At 45.3% G+C, this 21,755-nt stretch overlaps 2 protein-coding genes across 3 annotated transcripts; one reads left to right on the forward strand and one right to left on the reverse strand.

Annotated features, from left to right (window-relative positions):
• The first annotated feature begins 7,800 nt into the window (after window positions 1–7,800).
• Window positions 7,801–12,269, forward strand: LOC124692671. Of its 2 annotated transcripts, none has more exons than XM_047226090.1 (6): window positions 7,801–7,947; window positions 9,163–9,194; window positions 9,822–10,010; window positions 10,541–10,588; window positions 11,731–11,801; window positions 11,897–12,269. In XM_047226090.1, exons 1-6 carry the CDS (start codon window positions 7,892–7,894, stop codon window positions 11,978–11,980), a joined length of 480 nt encoding a protein of 159 aa, XP_047082046.1. In that variant the 5' UTR covers window positions 7,801–7,891; the 3' UTR covers window positions 11,981–12,269. The 2 variants fall into 2 exon arrangements, with proteins under 2 accessions (XP_047082046.1, XP_047082047.1); XM_047226091.1 differs by having other exon boundaries at window positions 11,740–11,801.
• Window positions 12,270–15,960: 3,691 nt separating this feature from the next.
• On the reverse strand, window positions 15,961–19,138 carry LOC124687788 (bidirectional sugar transporter SWEET4-like). The gene is made up of 5 exons (XM_047221535.1): window positions 19,032–19,138; window positions 18,664–18,700; window positions 18,036–18,414; window positions 17,210–17,329; window positions 15,961–16,348 (listed from the first exon to the last, which is right to left on the reverse strand). Exons 1-5 carry the CDS (start codon window positions 19,072–19,074, stop codon window positions 16,184–16,186), a joined length of 744 nt encoding a protein of 247 aa, XP_047077491.1. The 5' UTR covers window positions 19,075–19,138; the 3' UTR covers window positions 15,961–16,183.
• Between the last annotated feature and the right edge of the window lie 2,617 nt (window positions 19,139–21,755).

The raw sequence follows: 21,755 nt of genomic DNA on the forward strand, positions 1-21,755 counted from the left end.
CAACCAAATTACTTTGCCCCAACGTGACAGTGAGGTTGTCAATCTCACCGGCTTGCTGTAACAAAGGATTAGATGTATAGTGTGGATGATGATTGTTTGCATAAAACAGTAGAACAAGTATTGCAGTAGATTATATTCGATTAAAAGAATGGACAGGGGTCCACAGTTCACTAGAGGCGTCTCTCCGATAAGAATAAGCATGTTGGGTGAACAAATTACAGTTGGGCAATTGACAAATAAAGAGAGCATGACCATGCACATACATGATATGATGAGTATAGTGAGATTTAATTAGGCATTACGACAAAGTACATAGACCGCTATCCAGCATGCATCTATGCCTAAAAAGTCCACCTTCAGGTTATCATCCGAACCCCTTCCAGTATTAAGTTGCAAACAACAGACAATTGCATTAAGTATGGTGCGTAATGTAATCAACAACTACATCCTTAGACATAGCATCGATGTTTTATCCCTAGTGGCAACAAGACATCCACAACCTTAGAACTTTCTCATCACTCGTCCCGGATTTAATGGAGGCATGAACCCACTATCGAGCATAAATACTCCCTCTTGGAGTTAAGAGTAAAAACTTGGCCAGAGCCTCTACTAATAACGGAGAGCATGCAAGATCATAAACAACACATAGATAATAGATTGATAATCAACATAGCATAGTATTCTCTATTCATCGGATCCCAACAAACGCAACATATAGCATTACAGATAGATGATCTTGATCATGTTAGGCAGCTCACAAGATCCAACAATGAAGCACAATTAGGAGAAGACGACCATCTAGCTACTGCTATGGACCCATAGTCCAGGGGTGAACTACTCACTCATCACTCCGGAGGCGACCATGGCGGTGAAGAGTCCTCCGGGAGATGATTCCCCTCTCCGGCAGGGTGCCGGAGGCGATCTCCTGAATCCCCCGAGATGGGATTGGCGGCGGCGGCGTCTCTGGAAGGTTTTCCGTATCGTGGTTCTCGGTACTGGGGGTTTCGCGACGAAGACCTTAAGTAGGCGGAAGGGCAGGTCAGGAGGCGTCACGGGGGGCCCACACGGCAGGGCCGCGCGGGCCCCCTGTAGGCCACGCCGCCCTAGTGTGGCGGCGCCCCGTGGCCCCACTTCGTCTCTCCCTCGGACTTCTGGAAGCTTCGTGGCAAAATAGGCCCCTGGGCGTTGATTTCGTCCAATTCCGAGAATATTTCCTTACTAGGATTTCTGAAACCAAAAACAGCAGAAAACAGCAAATGGTCTTCGGCATCTCGTTAATAGGTTAGTGCCGGAAAATGCATAAATATGACATAAAGTATGCATAAAACATGTAGGTATCATCAATAAAGTAGCATGGAACATAAGAAATTATCGATACGTTGGAGACGTATCGCATCCCCAAGCTTAGTTCCTGCTCGTCCCGAGTAGGTAAACGATAACAAAGATAATTTCCGGAGTGACATGCCATCATAACCTTGATCATACTATTGTAAGCACATGTAATGAATGCAGCGATCAAAGCAATGGTAAATGACATGAGTAAACAAATGAATCATATAGCAAAAACTTTTCATGAATAGTACTTTCAAGACAAGCATCAATAATCTTGCATAAGAGTTAACTCATAAAGCAATAATTCAAAGTAAAGGCATTGAAGCAACACAAAGGAAGATTAAGTTTCAGCGGTTGCTTTCAACTTGTAACATGTATATCTCATGGATATTGTCAACATAAAGTAATATAACAAGTGCAATATGCAAGTATGTAGGAATCAATGCACAGCTTCACACAAGTGTTTGCTTCTTGAGGTGGAGAGAAATAGGTGAACTGACTCAACATAAAAGTAAAAGAAAGGCCCTTCGCAGAGGGAAGCATTGATTGCTATATTTGTGCTAGAGCTTTGGTTTTGAAAACATATAGAGAGCATAAAAGTAAAATTTTGAGGGGTGTTTGTTGTTGTCAACGAATGGTAGCGGGTACTCAATCCCCCTTGCCAGACAAACCTTCAAAGAGCGGCTCCCATTTTATTTTATTTTTGGGTGGCACTCCTTCCAACCTTTCTTTCACAAACCATGGCTAACCGAATCCTCGGGTGCCTGCCAACAATCTCATACCATGAAGGAGTGCCTTTTTATTTTAGTTTTATTATGATGACACTCCTCCCCACATTTGCTTTCTCAAGCCATGGCTAACCGAATCCTTCGGGTGCCGTCCAACAATCACATACCATGGAGGAGTGTCTATTTTTGTAACATTATGATGGTTAATTAACTTGGGACTGGGAATCCCATTGCCGACTCTTTTTGCAAAATTATTGGATAAGCGGATGAAGCCACTAGTCCATTGGTGAAAGTTGCCCAACAAGATTGAAAGATAAACACCACATACTTCCTCATGAGCTATAAAACATTGACACAAATCAGAGGTGATAAATTTTGAATTGTTTAAAGGTAGCACTCAAGCAATTTACTTTGGAATGGCTGAGAAATACCATGTAGTAGGTAGGTATGGTGGACACAAATGGCATAGTGGTTGGCTCAAGGATTTTGGATGCATGAGAAGTATTCCCTCTCGATACAAGGCTTAGGCTAGCAAGGCTATTTGAAACAAACACAAGTATGAAGCGGTGCAGCAAAAACTCACATAAAAGACATATTGTAAACATTATAAGACTCTACACCGTCTTCCTTGTTGTTCAAACTCTTACTAGAAATTATCTAGACCTTAGAGAGACCAAATATGCAAACCAAATTTTAGCAAGCTCTATGTATTTCTTCATTAATAGGTGCAAAGTATATGATGCAAGAGCTTAATCATGAGCACAACAATTTCCAAGTATCAAGTTATTCAAGACATTTTACCAATTACTACATGTAGCATTTCCCGTTTCCAACCATATAACAATTTAACGAAGAAGATTCAACCTTCGCCATGAATATTATGAGTAAAGCCTAAGGACATATTTGTCCATATGCAACAGCGGAGCGTGTCTCTCTCCCACACAATGAATGCTAGGATCCATTTTATTCAAACAAAATAAAAACAAAAACAAACAGACGCTCCAAGCAAAGTACATAAGATGTGATGGAATAAAAATATAGTTTCACTAGAGGAACCTGATAATGTTGTCGATGAAGAAGGGGATGCCTTGGGCATCCCCAAGCTTAGACGCTTGAGTCTTCTTGAAATATGCAGGGGTGAACCACCGGGCATCCCCAAGCTTAGAGCTTTCACTCTCCTTGATCATATTGTATCATCTCCCTCTCTCGATCCTTGAAAACTTCCTCCACACCAAACTCAAAACAACTCATTAGAGGGTTAGTGCACAATCAAAATTCACATGTTCAGAGGTGACATAATCATTCTTAACACTTCTGGACATTGCACAAAGCTACTGAAAGTTAATGGAATCGAAAAATCCATCAAGCATAGCAAAACAGGCAATGCGAAATAAAAAGCAGAATATGTCAAAAACAGAAAAGTCCGTAAAGACGAATTTTATTGAGGCACCATACTTGCTCAAATGAAAATGCTCAAATTTAATGAAAGTTGCGTACATATCGGAGGATCACTCACGTAAATTGGCATAATTTTCTGAGTTACCTACAGAGAATTAGGCCTAGATTCGTGACAGTAAGAAATCTGTTTCTGCGCAGTAATCCAAATCTAGTATGAACCTTACTATCAAAGACTTTACTTGGCACAAAAATGCAACAAAACTAAGATAAGGAGAGGTTGCTACAGTAGTAACAACTTCCAAGACTCAAATATAAAACAAAAGTACTGTAGTAAAATAAAAAACATGGGTTATCTCCCAAGAAGTGCTTTCTTTATAGCCATTAAGATGGGCTCAGTAATTTTAATGATGCACTCCCAAGAAATAAGAGTTGAAGCAAAAGAGAGCATCAAAAGGAAAATTCAAAACAAGTTTAAGCCTAACCCACTTCCTATGAAAAGGAATCTTGTAAATAAACAAATTCATGAAGAACAAAGTGAATAGCATAGGAAGACAAAACAAGTGTAACTTCAAGATTCTCAACATAAAGAGAGGTGTTTTAGTAACATGAAAACTTCTACAACCATACTTTCCTCTCTCATAATAATTTCCAGTAGCATCATGAACAAACTCAACAATATAACTATCACATAAAGCATTCTTATCATGAGTCTCATGCATAAAACAATTACTACTCCCAACATAAGCATAGTCATTCTTATAAATTGTAGTGGGAGCGAATTCAACAAAGTAGCTATCATTTTTATTCTCATCAAATATAGGAGGCATAGTATAATCATAATAAACTTTATCCTCAATAGTAGGTGGCACCAAAATACCACTATCATCATAAATAGGAGGCAAAGTATCATCAAAGTAAATTTTCTCCTCCATGCTTGGGGGACTAAAAATATCATGCTCGTCAAAATCAGCTTCCCCAAGCTTAAATTCTTCCATAGCATTAGCAATAATAGTGTTCAAAGCATTCATACTAATATCATTACCATTAGCACGCATATAAAGTTTCATCGGTTTTTTAATTTTCTCTTCAAACACCTCATGTCCTAACTCAAGATAAATACTATAAAGATCTCTAATATTTTTGTTGTTTTCCATTAAGCCTAACTAGTGAAATAAAAACATGCATGGAATTAAGTAAAGTAAAACAAGTAACTAATTTTTTTTTTGTGTTTTTAATATGGAGAACAAGATAGTAAATAAAGTAAAACTAGCAACTAATTTTTTTGTGTTTTGTTTTAGTGCAGCAAACAAAGAAATAAATAAAATAAAGCAAGACAAAAAACAAAGTAAAGAGATTGGAGGTGGAGACTCCCCTTGCAGCGTGTCTTGATCTCCCCGGCAACGGCGCCAGAAATTTATTTGCTGGCGTGCAGTTGACGTGGGAGTTAGAAATCTCTGTGGTGTAATTTTCCTTCACGTTCCCCGGCAACGGCGCCAGAAATTTAGCTTGACACGCGTACAACACGCGACCGTTGGGAACCCCAAGTGGAAGGTGTGATGCGTACGACAGTAAGTTTCCCTCAGTTGGAAACCAAGGTTTATCGAACCAGTAGGAGTCAAGAAGCACGTTGAAGGTTGATAGCGGCGAAGTGTAGTGCGGCGCAACACCAGTGATTCCGGCGCCAACGTGGAACCTGCACAACACAACCAAATTACTTTGCCCCAACGTGACAGTGAGGTTGTCAATCTCACCGGCTTGCTGTAACAAATGATTAGATGTATAATGTGGATGATGATTGTTTGCGTAAAAACAGTAGAACAAGTATTGCAGTAGATTGTATTCGATTAAAAGAATGGACCGGGGTCCACAGTTCACTAGAGACGTCTCTCCGATAAGAATAAGCATGTTGGGTGAACAAATTACAGTTGGCAATTGACAAATAAAGAGAGCATGACCATGCACATACATGATATGATGAGTATAGTGAGATTTAATTGGGCATTACGACAAAGTACATAGACCGCTATCCAGCATGCATCTATGCCTAAAAAGTCCACCTTCGAAGTTATCATCCGAACCCCTTCCAAGTATTAAGTTGCAAACAACGAGACAATTGCATTAAGTATGGTGCGTAATTTAATCAACAACTACATCCTTAGACATAGCATCGATGTTTTATCCCTAGTGGCAACAAGACATCCACAACCTTAGAACTTTCTGTCACTGTCCCAGATTTAATGGAGGCATGAACCCACCATCGAGCATAAATACTCCCTCTTGGAGTTAAGAGTAAAAACTTGGCCAGAGCCTCTACTAATAACAGAGAGCATGCAAGATCATAAACAACACATAGATAATAGATTGATAATCAACATAGCATAGTATTCTCTATTCATCGGATCCCAACAAACGCAACATATAGCATTACAGATAGATGATCTTGATCATGTTAGGCAGCTCACAAGATCCAACAATGAAGCACAATTAGGAGAAGACGACCATCTAGCTACTGCTATGGACCCATAGTCCAGGGGTGAACTACTCACTCATCACTCTGGAGGCGACCATGGCCGTGAAGAGTCCTCCGGGAGATGATTCCCCTCTCCGGCAGGTGCCGCGAGCGATCTCTCGAATCCCCCGAGATGGGATTGGCGGCGGCGGCGTCTCTGGAAGGTTTCCGTATCGTGGCTCTCGGTACTGGGGGTTTCGCGACGAAGACCTTAAGTAGGCGGAAGGGCAGGTCAGGAGGCGTCACGGGGGCCCCACACGGCAGGGCCGCGCGGGCCCCCTGTAGGCCGCGCCGCCCTAGTGTGGCGGCGCCCCGTGGCCCCACTTCGTCTCTCCCTCGGACTTCTGGAAGCTTCGTGGCAAAATAGGCCCCTGGGCGTTGATTTCGTCCAATTCCGAGAATATTTCCTTACTAGGATTTCTGAACAAAAAACAGCGAGAAAACGAGAACCGGCTCTTCGGCATCTCGTTAATAGGTTAGTGCCGGAAAATGCATAAATATGACATAAAGTATGCATAAAACATGTAGGTATCATCAATAAAGTAGCATGGAACATAAGAAATTATCGATACGTTGGAGACGTATCAGCCTCCACCGGTCGACAAGGGCGGTGAGTGCCGCGGCGTTCATGTTTGCCCCCCCCCCCCCGGCTTAAAAGCGTGATGAACGGGAGAAGACCGGTAGACTGGATGAACTCGGTGTACCTCTCGTCATACGCCATATCTACGGTGCCATGGTAACGAATCTTCAAGGGGTTAAGAACCGTTCTCTTCTCCGTCATATGAAAAGCCCGGTGATCCTTGCCATACTCATTATCTATGAGATACACCATCCTACATGTTTACATAACACACCATATTATGAGCCATTCCTAACAAATATGAGTTATTCCAACGAAAATACTAGGCATATGTAACACATTTGAATGCATTTGCTAGGCAAATATTAGACATTTCAACACACACATACATAGGGTTTCAACACATACATGTAAAATTTCATATCTAGGGTTCCAACAAATCTATGGTTCAAACACATGCATACATGAGGCTATGAGTTTCAACACATACACTACAATATAGAGTCCACCAAAAAAATTCCATGTCTAGGGTTCATGTCTAAATCTAGCAAGATCTATGAAATTAGTGGATGAATGAAAATGATTCGGGATTACCTTGAGGAATGGATGGGGAAGAGAATGCCCGAACAGATCTGATGATTTGGTGGTGGATTTGGTGGGGGGGGGGAGGGGGGAGGAGGAGGAACCGCCGGCCGCCTGCTTTCTTCACGCGAAACAGAGAGAGAGGAAGCCCTGAGTCGGGCTGGGGGGTGGCTCGGACGCCACACATAAGTGAATGTGTGGCGCCCTTCCGAGCAACGCCAAAGTTTTACTGTGTGGCACCGATGGGAGCGGCGCCACACATCCTGCCACGTCAGAGCGGAGCACACATCAACATCGATCGCGCCACATCGGATGGGTAAGTGGCGCCGCATGCACGGACGCCACACAGTGATGTGTAGCGCCGATAGAAAGAACACCACAAAAAAAAGTTAGATAGGTGATATAGTTTCGCTGGAGGATGAGTCTGTGCTTTTCTTCTCGAAAAGGGTTATTTTGGTGTAAATCGCCTCCATTGCCGAGCATGCGAAGCAATCACGAGGGCGACGCAGTTGTGCGAGCCCCACGCGTCGGTGACCGCATTTTCCTGAAGCTGCGCAAAGTACGTCTGCTTTCCCCAACCCACACCCGGGCCCCACCCCGCAATCCCGCACCGCATCTCCGCCTCTTTCCTCCGCCTCTCGGGTCTCGGCAGGGCACACGCGGCGGGGGAGGGCGGAGGAGGAAGGAAGGAAACCCCACCCACCACCCCACCGCTCCTTCTTCCTCCTCTCCCTGCGGCGGCGAGCTGCTGCTGCTGCTGCGATGGCCGACAGCAACCCGGCGGACGGCATCAAGCGATACACCCCTCCCGTGCACAGGTCAACCCCCCCCCCCCCCCCCTCCTTCGCTTTCGCCTCTCTTTCCACGAGCCTCACCTCGCGTCTTCTTGCCACTCGTCGAGTCGGGGCGCGCTTGCCTTGCCGGGAATCGAACGATTCGAGCCTGGCCCGGTTGAATCTTTTGCGAGATGAGGGTGTTTCTGGCGCGGTGGCTGCCCGAGCTGCCTGCCTTAGAATAGATTCGGGCCATTTGCTGGGATATTGGGATTATTTTGTCCTGTGACCTTCTGCGGTCATTCGGTTGGGATTACTAGATGGGAGTTCGACCTTGGACGGTCTCCCGTTATCACCATCCTCAGATTTGGGACTGATCTGAGTCAGCACCTGAAAACACGTGCCTACGATTCTTGTCACCGAATCTGCCTACATAGAGTTGCCCTTTTCTTGCAATCTTCGTCTGTAGATGGATGCTGCCTTTCAGAGTGTATTATATAGCCAACTAGTTTAGGTTTTCACACATGCTACATATAATGAGACATGTTTTCACGCATGCTAGTATGCTACATATATCTTTATTATCACTAGCAAGCTACCATTTTTAGTATCGTAGAGATTTATTTAAGCATTGGTCAGGCTTCATGGCTGCACTTCGGGGTGTTTACACATGGGTTTTGTTTTGTGGGTCTAATTTGTTCATATAGCCATACAAGGATGAGCCTGGCGTGGACTATCAACTTGCCAATCTGGCTCAGCGGCACTTAAACTTACCAATGCAGCTGTCCAGCTTTGGACAAAGCTGACACAGTACTTGAAAACAGTATATATATACATACTAGGCATGTAGCTTTCTCTTACATTATTTTGCTCCATATTTTTCTGTATTTTTGGTGCTCACATGTTGCAATTGTTCACTTGTGTTTCACAATCACAATTACAATAGGTCGGCATGAACTGAAAGTAAACTTTCCACAATCACAATTAGAATAGGTCGCCGTGAACTGAAAGTAAACTTTCTGGAGCAATCTCGTGCACGCAGTTGGCTATTTGCTGATGCCAGCGTGTATCAATATTCAATCGGTACAGAGGCAACACTGAGATATCTGCACTTCTCAATATATGTATGCTGTTTGAAAACATCAATTAGTATTTAATATGCTGCTCTGTTATCTGTACTTCTTAGCTTTTTTATGTCGCTACATATTTGTGCGTATAATGTGCTTGTTAATGGCTGTCTTTACTCCTAATATACTTCAGGAATCGTGCAAACAATCGGCGGAAGGCTGGAGGTGTGTGTCATTTTGATGCAGTTACTTATATATTTCATAGGCACGAGCTATGTTTTCCTTTTGTTGTGTGTTGGGTCCGTATGGTGCACAAGGTCTCACCAATTAGTCGCTGACTCAATATGACTTGATCCAGATATGGTATTCACTCATTATGCCTCAAAATTTGTCTAGGAATGTTCTTAGATGTCTACATTTGTCCAACTACTGTGGTTGTTCGTTGATACAAATGCACATAACAGTATGTTCGCTGCACTTACCACATTGATAGCAGTAAAAGGAGATCTTTAATGCACCAACATCCCTCTATGCTCCCCCCTTTGCACTATTGCATCAATTTAATATATGCCAATACAACACTCTACAACAGTCGCACATCTAATGCAAGTCACCTGCAAATTATGACCATAATCTACTACTTTAGCCTTTTTTACAAGAAAATGGTGCTTGCTGTTTTATTTTATGGCTTCTCAGAAACTCCTATCGTAGAGATGTCTGCACTTTCATTTTATTTATTTCTAATGAAGTTTTGATGGCTTGTATTTTCCTCGTAAATGTTGACTATGTCGATCTGTATTTTTAAGTGTGGCTAACATTTTGGACACTTACAATTGCTATTTCATCAAACAGGGGCCGAGAAAGCCATCTATTCATACAACAATGATGGAGAGAAGAGCCATGTTCCTTCACTGAAGAACCTTCCTCCAATTATACATCATGATGCTTTTGTCAGCAATGCTCAGAATGATCACAGTCATGCAAGATTAGTACCCTTGGAAGGATGTTCTGCTAGTGAGGCTGCACATCTTCACAGTGAACGTATGTTTCTCAGCGTGATTGCATACCGAACTGCCCTTTTAACTGCTAGTGGAATTTCTGTAATATAAGTTCTTATCTTTTAAATGCTGGGAATTGTTGCATGTTACTGGTGGCGGGACATTATACTTAAGAGTAACATAATTAAGGAAGTGTTTACAATATATTCTGTTATGAACTCACATGCTAACCACTGAATATCCACTTACTCAAATTGCGATAGCATGGAACACCTTTTGCACTTCATTCCCAGTTTGCATTCCCACTTACTAAAATTTCCAGGTTTGATATCTATTGCTGATAATGCACTCTTGTTGTTTTTTAAATTATATTGTCAACTGTTCGTTTTGTGACCATACTGGTGATTACTGAGAAATCACCAGAATTTGGGCAAGTTTAATTACTTACAGAGTTACGGTTACGGTCTAGTCGATCTGCACTGCTAGTTTATCCTACAAGCTGCATCTGGTGTATTATTTCTGGCTAAACTTATTCCCTATCAGTCACCAAGTGATAACGCTGTATCTCTGTAGGTTGGGCTGCTGCAATGAACTCGTATAATGACCCAAATGATTCCTCTGGTGAGCACTAATGTTGCAGTTAGTATTACATTGCTCCAATGGAGCTGTTAAAGCAAACATAGAGTCCTTTTGAAATTAGAGCTATCTTACTATGTTTGGCAGCTCAATTTTTTTCTTGTGTGTTGATTCTTGCTATACAAACTTGTTAGTTTACATTCGCCTGATATTGCTACGTATAAAAGTCAAATTTAGCTCCCTATAGTTTCAGGGAAGACTATTTGGACTGTCGTATTACAAAGCAGTTTTGCCATGTTGAGTGCTTATGTTGTATCCCGATCAGTATCATGTTAGTATATTAAAGTGAAATCACTCAAGAGTACGTAAGAGAATATACATAAGGAAGATAGAAGAAAGAAGATAAATTAGGAAGATAGAAGAAACAAAACGAAAATGATGTAACAGTTTTGTTTTTCCAACTAAATTCTTGACTGATTGTATGAGGTGCCTTGCTGACATGGCTCACTGGCTTACTCAGTGATCGAACCCTGTTGGATTTCACGTAAGCAATCACCGCCAGGCTGAAATTTGTACTAGTTTTGAGAGTTGATAGGGTTAAAAAAGATGGTTTTACAGTAGAGGTTCCAGTTTGAACTTTGAACTTCCATGTAAGCTGAAAATAAGGGGTCAAATTGGACTGTAGCATATTATATCCAGTCTGCATACCGTAATGTAATGATATCCTAGCAGAAATTCTGAAGATGTCTAAACTGGAAGTGTAGGGACATTTACTGTATTAATGAGTAGAGTGTATTTTAGATATTTATTATGGATGGAGTTCTAAGCACAAGCGTTGATTGCATGATCCAAGTTTTAGGACAACGATAAAGGATTCTCTAGTGGTCTTTTAATGTGATTTGTGTTAGCCTTCACTAACTGACGAGAGAAAATGCACATGAATCTGAAATGTTGCTGTGTAGTAGTGGCACTATCACGGGAACAGACAAAAATGATATTAAGATCAGAGTGAACCTGTATCACTGGGATAGTGCACTTGCGATGGTGTGCACTTCAAACATTATTATACATAGATTTCTTATGAAGATCATATTCAGCTACACTAGCCCAACCTCATATAATGGTGCCAATGTGAAGCAACAAAGCAAATTGCCTTGCTGCTAATGCTGCTAACTATTTTATGGCAGATAAACCAGTAATGTATGCTGGTTCTGGTGGATCATCATGGGGTCACGGTCAAATGAAACTTCCTCACCAGGTATGAACTGAACTAACAAATCATTGTTTGGGTATCCTCTTATTTTGTTGCTTTCTTGTACGCTGATTGCTCCGCTGTGGAAACTGGACATGTAGATGAACTTCCTTGAAGATCTGCGTCGTGCCGTAGATGCTCAAACGGGCTTGGCATCAGCGCTGGACAACACAACCTGGTATTAATCAAAGTCGAGCTGCATTCGTGGAGTGCCACAGATTTGTCTGAAGAAACTTTTTTGCCAGTTCTCTGTGCCCACTTTTGTATTTAAGCCATATGTATGGCATGCACAAATTTTAGTCTAACCTGTGGCTGCTTGGTCTCTCTAAAATGAAGCAGCAGTCAATTCCTCCTCTCTGTAACCTTACGGGGATTGAAGGCCAGCTTGCTGTTTGTAGTACCTGAATCACCGGGGCACTATTACTCATGCCTTAGGAATGTCTGGGTGGAAATTATATTTTTGTTCGAAGAATAGATTGTTGGATGTGTCCATTTTCTTAGCCCTTGGTTTTGAGCAGCTGTGTCAGATTTGTAGATTGCTTGTTGAAAGCCTTCATTTTAGCAGCAGTGGGTCCAAACATAACGAAAGTATCCGCTGCTGTGTTCTCCATGCTCTAGTTGACATAGTTCTCTTGGGTCGCATGAGAGCTGGGTATTATGTGAGTGAGAGAGAGTATCTAGTGCTACAGCTGGTCTGGGTGCTACTTGATTCCAAAGACATCGTAGGCGTTCAGTGGAATTGGACGTATGGGATGGAGAGGGCCCGTCTCCTTCGGTACACTTGCATCCGGCACCCCTAGTTGCGATGTATCTTGCAAAGTGGGCCTGAATGAGAAAGTTACTGAGACGAAATCTCAAGCTGTCCCTAGATCCTCGTCTAAGATTAACAAGATCCCACTGTAGCTTGACGCGCCGCTCCAGATCTCTCCGGCCATGAGCTATCTGCTGGTTCTGTGAGGAGATGTGCCAGTTGTAGCCTGTGGGAGGCCGCCTCCCTAGCTCGACTGCAAGATTCTTTGTCACCATGAATTCCAAGAAGGATGGGGAAGCTTCAAGTTTGGGCCTCCATGGCGATTTCGAGCCGTCTGTTCACTTGTTTGTTTTTCTTTCAGATTTTTGGTGCAGAAACTTTGAAGGAATTATCCGATACGATTAGACACTTTAGTCGATTGATTTTGAAGGAACAAATACAGATTTTAGTGGCTCAATGTCGATCTGCATGCTGTTTTTGCTCCTGCACTGCCATGAGGATGAAGGCAACATAAACTCTGCTGTTCTTGTGATAGAGCAACAAGATTTTGGGGGTCTAGATGCACATTTTCCTGCAGAGTGGAACGGAGCGAGTACTGGCTCAATTCTGGCCGTCCAATTAAATCTAACGTTCCTGGTGTGTGGAATCCAGTAGCATGTAAATGAGCTGTAGCACTACATACTTCCTCCTTAGTCGAGCTGTCTCCTTCTGCTACTTGTTTTGTTTCCTTTGCGCTGATTGGCAGTACACATGTATAGCACACTGCACGTCTGCACACTAATAATTTCAAGTAACAACACTTGTGAATAGGCGTCTGTTGGAAACTTCGGCAATGAATTTATGCTTCATTGTACTATTGCAGTACGCTGTCTGTATGAAGAAAAAGTGGCATTATGTTGTACTGTTCACTTGTATGGAAAATTGAAGGAGGTCTTCATCTATTGATAAACCAATGTGTCCAGAAACTGAAGGATCATACTGTATACGGTATAGATTCGGGTGCTCACCAAGCACCTGCTCCAAAAGTCCACTCTCTAACCCTTAAAAATGGTGCTTAACAAAAGTTTGCAGGCATGAAAATATTATGGAGGAACCTAGTGTGCAGCGGTGGCCTCACGTTCATCCTCAACACCGTCGTCCTTGGATAGAAGTCCTCGTCGGGACAAGAGTGGAAGAGGGAGCAGACTTGGGGCGTTGTCGGGTGTCAACCTCATGGGCGACCATGACAAAGAGCTGAGTGGCAAGCATGATAGAGAGGACGACGGAAAAACCCATGATCTGTGGAGGGAGGAGAGCAGGTAGCAAGGAACCTCAGGAGATGCGCCGAGGCTGCTGGAGCTGGGATAGAAGCAGCCGGATGTAGGATGGAGGCGACGACGACTGGAGCTAGGACGGAGGCGGCCGGGTTTGGGGAGGAGGCTCCCTCTGCTGCGCGCTCGCTAGCTCGGTGGGCTGCCGTGTTGAGCCTCTGCCGATGTGCCTCGTTGGCTTCCTCTCGGGCGTCATCCTTAGCCTTCTTCAGCGTCTCGAAGGATGAGAGGATGGCCCTCTCCACCTACTTCTCCACCGGGTTAGGCCCGTCATCGCTCCACTCGTCGTCATCGTCCCACTCCTCTGCGGCCGCTGCCTCTTGCCGATGTTGTTGCTCCACATCGAATGCCGCGCGGGCTGCCCACTCCTCCTCTGTCACCCGCTCCGCGTTAGCCATGAACTGCGTGTTTATCGCCGCGTCGACGATGTCATCATCGGTGCCTTCGTTCTCGTTGAACTCGCCGAACTCGTCGATGTTGGGAATGTCAGTCGGGGAAGGTGGAGACGGCATGGCCGCCGCTGGCGCAACTCATCATGGCGAAGGTGGTGGCTAGGAGACTATGCATGTTTTGGTGGAGGTGGAGCGAAGGATTGTCGGCTGCTGTGCTGGCGATAGCGAGCGGAGGCGGCCTTTTATAGCCGGTAGTGGAGCAGGAAGAGGTGTGGAGAAATCGCGGCAAGCGGTGAAGAAGGTGGTGAAGATGCGGGGGAATGCGGACGGCGGCGACGAGTGAAGGAGGCGCAACGCCGATGGAACGTCTCGCCTACGGAAACCGTCGTCGCCATTAGGCGAAGCTGCAGCACTAAGGTTTGTGCCGGTGACGAGGCTGGCCCTACACTCACCGTGTCGCTTTTGCTTGCGTCTGTTTACCCCAACGTCCCATGCGTAGTGGAAATTGTAATGAGAATGGGCTTAAGACGCCGGACACCGAATTAGACCGCGCTGGATGTTTTGCTGCGGTCTAGGTTGGCATCCATGCGTCCGGCAAGACGAGAGAATGTCACTCAAGCATGTCGGTCCGTTAGGAAGGCTTTGAGGGAGCTCTTTGTCGCACACGTGTGGAGTTTTGTCCAATGGAGATCATTTCGCTTCGTAGCTTCAATTAGCTTTGCCAAACTTGTTTTTCGAAGTTATGGAGGGTTTATGTTTATCAAACTCGTCTTGTGTGACTTTTTCTTTTAGTCCCTCCATACACATGCACTAAAATATACTACTCAAATACAGCAAAAGTTGTTTACAAAGTTGTTTCAGCAAAAGTTGACTTCTTGTGTAGCATATGTTAAAAAGACAAAACCCGATGCTTAAATAAAGCATTTCTGAGGATTTTTTTTGTGTTTTATTACATGGGGCACAAAAAATACCGGTTTTCAGCGAAGCATTTCATGCGCGCATAGAACATGGAGAAATACATGTGAAAACAATTTTCTAATTTTTTTGACATTTTGAAATTTGATTTTTGGATGAAGGGAGCATATGCACCCTAGATCAAAAATTCATTTCGGTACATTAGCTTGCTATAAAACATGCTATATTAGTAAAAGGGGAAACACTGAATAGTTGGAGGAACTGCGTGGATGCGACTGGCAAAGCAGTAAAATATTTAATCCATATGCTCTATACTAGTTGTCCCTAATTTGGATGTATATTTACAATAGATAGATTTTTATATACCTCGATTCATTCGAATTTACGATAACTAGTATTAGACTGGGGAGTAATATAAAAAAAATGCTATGAACAAAAGAAAGGAAAAATAAGTTCAAGCAAAGATAAACATGTGGAATTGCATACTCTAGGTAGTTCAATTAAAAGGCCAATTCGATGGAAGAGTTAACCAATTATATTCAACAAAACAAACATCACTCGCTGCAAAAAAGGTTATTTTATTCGCATAAATACATGCATAAAAAATATTTCTTGAGATTTGGCGGCATTTGATCTCAGCCAATTTGATATATTTGGGTACGAAGTAGAAAACACATGGATGGATATACCGTCAAATCCGGACAAGAACATATTATAGTAAGATAAATCCCCAACATGCTAGTATTTTCATTTGGACCGCCATAGCTCATGAGAAAAAAACCAAGATTCAAGAACGCTAGAGATACACCACTCAGCGTCGCGATTAACCGGCTCTAGTTGATAGTCAAGACAAGAAGACATACAGGGAACTTTGAAGGGTACACGACACGAGAACAAGAGAGGCCCGGGCGACACATGTTTGCGCACAGAGCACATCATTCGTCCGAGAAATTAGCTAAGGTACTGTATAGTTTTATGAATGCGCTCGGAGATGGAGAGTAAATACGTAACGCTTTGCTGCTAGTAGCGGCCGTTGCCGTTCTTGCCGTCGACGACGACCTCGGTCATGGGGATCTGGTCGGCCTTGCGCTTGCGGGCCTCGAGGATCTGCTGCGTCGACTTGTAGTAGATGGCGTAGAGGACCACCTGCCCCACGGCGAAGAGCACGCCCAGCCCGTTGGGGATCTGCAATGGAAGAGGAGAGTAGAGATTTAGAGTTAACATGAGAAATGTGTTAGCCTGAGCTAAGGGTCAGCACGTGGTCTGGAAACGGAAACAGACGGCAACGGCAGGATTTGGCACAGTGCGAAAGCAACAGCCTCCTGGTCTGGAAACGGCCGGAGACGGGCCGTTCAGCATGGTCGTTGGCGACACTAGCTTGACCGTCCGATCTCACCATGTCACGAGCGACAGGCAAGGTTTGGCAATTAGCACCACGAACAAAAGCAACGGCGACTGGTGTGATTTGTCTGACCGTCGGCTACAACTGCATGCTGCACGGGCCATGGAGTCCTGGTCCTAGCGGCCTATCCTATCCGATCTTGTACTGTATTATTACTCGAGAATAAGAACTGCCCTACGATTCCTAGTACTCCAGCCATATTCCCAGCACAAAAACATGCGTCACGTGAAGGGACTTTGCAGGCAACTCGCATGAAAGCAGCAAGAGGCTGGCGGTGGTTTTGTTCGCGCACGCAACTTGGTCTGCAACATGCCCCCTCCCTAGTTGCCGCATTTATTTTGGGTGGTTCGCCAGACCTATCCAAATATGTATGTTTACCTGACGCGCCTGCCTCCTAAATTAACACCGCCATCTGCAGCCTGCCTTGCTAAAACTTAGCAATTCATCATTTCGCTGTTTATATTAGTAGGTGGTTCTTCCAGTTTATGGGCAGACAGAGACGACATGATGCGCTGTGCAGGGTCCGTACTGATTTACTACTACTTGTAGCAAGTCTCTATAACACGGAGTAGTAGCTAAAGATCGCTCTAGAGAAGAGTGAAAAAAAACAGGCACACTAATTCCTAGTTTAGATGACTTCTTACTGTGATGTAGATGTCGAACTTGATGAGGGCGTAGGCGGTCCAGAAGACGCCATTCACCAGGGACGCCAGGGACAGGAACAGGGGCATGTACTCCACGCTCTTGGTCTGGATCACCATTTTCTGAAACACAGGCGGGCACCGAAATTAGCATGATGATGAGGCTAAAAGTCCATCCATTTTACAGTACATCAAATTGATCATGAAAACTACTACAAGGAAAGGATGTGTGTTTGGGATGGGGGAACTAAAAGTGTTTACAACAAGGGAAAAAGGTCATGAACAAATTTAACAGGTTCGACTTCGAGGGAAAAACTGCAGCGGCCACAAGTTATCAGTTACAGGTTTAACCATAAGCTAAGTACTAGTAGTATATGGACAAAAAGCAGAGGAGTTGATTTGACACCACCGAATGGAAAAATAAACACTGGTGGCAAATTTTGTTTTCCACAAAAATATTTACGACTGTTCACCAATCAAGAAGATAAAGTATAGAGATGCCCGAGACTAAAATATTCGAGAAACAGCAAGATTACTCATGCTTGCATACACTAGGAGTACTAGTCCAGTATTCTATTCTCCACCCACCCAGGTTTGGTCAAGAAATTACTCTAGAGTAATCCAGTCTTCTTTTCATATGCTTATTCACATCCCAAGAGCAGTTAATTAATAATTTCCTTGGATCTCCTGACGCCGACAATCATCACCAACAAACTAGAAGAAGAATCAAGCAATAAACTACTGGAGCACCACCAAATCTCGGTCACATAGTTTTTCCTGAGCGAGATAGGAGAGGAAGAGGAGGAGTGAGCCCGAATCATGATCATACCATGACGGAGAGCGGCGCGGCGTACATGCCGGTCCCGAAGACGACGCAGAGGATGCCGACGACCATGGACCTGCCGTCGTGGGTGTGGGCGAGGCTGAGGACGAGCGCGGCGACGGCGCCGACGAAGGCGACCTCGGCGACGAGGATGAGGAGCACCCTGCGTCGGTCGGCGCCGGCGGAGTAGGCGAGGAAGAGCGCGATGTAGGCGAGCTCGATGAGCATGCCGGTGCCGTTGATGGTGATGACGAGCATGCTGTGCGGGTGCACCAGCGGCAGGCCGTAGAGCACCCACATCATGCAGTTGAGCAGCGTCGCCAGGTACGGCACCGCGGAGTACTGCTCCACCGTCTTCTTCTTCCAGATGCGGTAGAAGGTCGGCCTGCATCCATGGCGGCGGGCGGGCGAGCGTCAGTTAGTTGGCGTGCGTAAGAAGAAGGAAATTAGCAGGGATTCTCGTAGGAGTATTATTTTTGCCGGAAGAAATTCCGAATTAGTATCGCGGTGCTGCATTCTCTCGAATTTGTAGGACTCGGCCACGCAGCCGACCCGAATCTGGGGTTCCGTTTACTCCCGGCCGGAGAAGAGAAAGGAGATCGAAAGTTGCTTTATGGAGCAGTTGGGTTCTTACACTGGGGATAGAAAGAGCACCAGGGCGGTTCCATTGCCTGCAACAGAGCCGAAACAAAACAAAAAAAAAGCAGCAGCATCAGAAGCGGCAGTAGATCTTAGATTTCCTGGTAAAAAAAGCAGACGGCGAGTTTGAGGAAATCCGGTGCGCGATGCTTGCATTTGAAGGGAGCAAAAGTTGGTGAAGAAGACGTGTGTGTAAAAGTGGTTGGGCGAGAAGAGAAAAGGGGATGCAGCGAAACGAGCATCAGGATCCAACAACACCCCACACACGCCCGTGCAGTGCCACCATCTAAATCTATCTACCACATGATTTTCGGCGGCGTGCAGAAGCAGAGGGTGGAGACGGGGACGGGGACGGGGACTCACCTATGATCCCGATCACCGTGCGGATGGTGTCCGCTGACACCATGGCGGCTTCCGGCGGCGAGAGGAGAAGTGGATCGCCGGAGTTTGGAGGGGAGAGGGGAGAGAGGACGGATTGACACAAGTGCAACGGACCCCCTCTCGCTCGCTCGCTGTCCCTCTGTACGTTGATGAGTGAATGATCTGAAGAAAACACCAAACGGGGGTCCTTAAATAGGGAAGATCCGTGGGCCCCACCGCTATCCCATCGCTATCGGGCTCGCTCTCCCATGCGCAGTGTACATGCATTTCTCTCTCTATAACAACCCGGCCATGTCCAGCAGCCAGCCGGGTGGGTTGCTCATTCCAATCATCTTTTCTTTCTTTATTACTTTCGCTACCAATATTTCTTTATTTTGGTACTCCACATATTCACATTCTTGGTCCAAGTTGGTTGCAGCGCAACGTCTCAGCGTGCGAGTTTGCGCATCCCGTCGGGGAGGGGACCATGAAGCTCTGGGACGCATCCCAATGGCCCTCCACGGTCTAGCACGCGTCTTTTCCATCCAAGCAAGACAACGTCACAAAACACCCGGACACACACCAGGACTAATCGTACGATCCCTCTAAAAAAAGAATTATAAATGTCATCATTGTTCTATGTCACACCGAATTGAATTGGGTTCCTCCAAAAAAAAGGGAGAAATTTTTTTCTACTTTATCAACCCGATTAATTCGCCCGCGGGCGACGCTGATGCGGATGAACTCCGATAGCATCTACGACCGGATGGCTCCCGTCCCCGCCCCCGCCTCCACCGTCCCTATCAGCTCCGATGACAATCCAGCGGCTGATCCCCCGTTCCCGCACACCATTAGGAGAGCTTCCATTATCTCTGCCTCCAACGGATTTCTTCTCCGCGAATCTGGAGTTGTGAGAGTTGAGGGCCCTAGGGTTTCGGTTTTTGATGCCAAGCTTTGTCAGATTGGATCGATCAGTGACGCGGATTCGTTTCAGAGTGGTGCCTCCAGGAGAATCAATGGAGTGCTCGTGCAGATCGGGCCAGAGATCGAGGGGATGGTTCTTGATCATGATCTTCGTCGACAGCCGCCCGTTGCGTGCGCTTGAGACGTGGTCTGGTTGGTTCAAAATTATTGCGCGGTCCGATCCATGGAGGCTTGCGAGGTGGACGGACTTGGGCAGCAGCCCAACACTGTGTAGCCTTTTCTGCTGTCCAGGTTTTCTCCGCCCACTCCCCCACGGTTCACCCTAGATCCCATTCATCGGGTGCGGTCGTCTTCGTCCCTAGAGCTTTGCCTCCGCGTCCAAGATCCCCAAACCCTAGCCACCCACAGATCTGGTCGGGCAACTCCGGCGACCGCAGATCTTTCGCTCAGGTACTCATGTCGCCGCCACCGATGGAGCGTTGGTTTGGGGGATCGAGACGTACACCGCCGCGGAGATCCCCACCTCGAAACTACTTCGGTAACCGCCCCCACCCAGGGTCGGAGGCAGATCAGCGTGAAGAACAACGTCGATGGGAAGATGAGAGGCACTGTGATGCCGATTGGAGGTTCGAGGATGAAAGGCATAGAGAAGAAGAGCGTCGAGCAGCAGAGCAAGATCTCCTTCGGGTGGAAGTAAGGTGCCGCGCCGATGAGCGGCATCTCCGAGCGGTTGGCTCGTGAGAGAGCGCTGACGGAGAAGAAGCGCAAGGAAGAGGAAGCATGTGCTCGCGATCGTTGGGCTCATCGTTCCGAGATGATGCCTGGTGCCTCGTCTCACTTGGAGGATCATGCTAGATCCACTAAAGTAAGTCTCAACACCTCCTCCTCGATCCCTCCTCATGTTACAGTTGCAGGATCTACTGTAGCAGAAACTAGTCTGAGTATTCCATACACAAGTCCTACTATGAATATAGCTCCTAATGTGATTTCTCCGCAAGATCCGGTGGGGTCCTCTGCACCTCCACCTGTTCTTGCTCCAACTGTGACGTGACGGCTGGAAAGACACAAGATAATAGGTTTGTCAAATTCAAGGGTTCTTGCAGTAATTATGCAGGGGAGCATCACTTGGATGTGTGCCAGACTCGTGAACCTTGGGAATACAAGGCCCCATTCTTTGGTAGTGAAGATTTTGGTTCTGGGTTTTATTCTATCCCAGTTCCTGAGGCAGAAATACAACCCGCGTCACAGCTAAACTATGCTCATATCACTGTAGAAAGAGGAGAGGTGAACTGCATAAATATTGAGCACGAATTTAATGTTTGGGCTGAGTCGATGAAAATTAATTGGCGATTTTTTGCTAAAGATGTATCTCCTACAGAGTTCAGGACAAGATTTCCTTCAGCTAAATCTATTGAGGAGCTTGCACATTTTGGGAATCTCTTCATGAGAATTGTCCTTGGGGCTATTATATCCATGGAGAAATGGTCTGGTGACATAGTGACGAGGGATCACCTCGCCAATGCCTACATATTGTAGACTTGGATTTCGGGAGAGAGCGACGATGGAGATTCCGGGGTCGAGATTAGGCACACGACGTACCCAGCTTCGGGTCCCCTCGGTGGAGGATCCCTACGTGCTGCTAGCAATCCAGTATATGATCATAGATGTGTTTACGGGGGTGCCGCCGTAGGCGGAGCTATGTTGTCTATCTGCTATCTATCTGTTGACCTCCTTCTTTCGGGTGCCCTGGCTAGCTTTATATATGCAACCAGCCTAGGGTTTTACAAGAGTCCTAGTCGACTA

This window comes from Lolium rigidum, chromosome 2 (assembly GCF_022539505.1).
Source record: "Lolium rigidum isolate FL_2022 chromosome 2, APGP_CSIRO_Lrig_0.1, whole genome shotgun sequence".
Classification (NCBI taxonomy): domain Eukaryota; kingdom Viridiplantae; phylum Streptophyta; class Magnoliopsida; order Poales; family Poaceae; genus Lolium; species Lolium rigidum.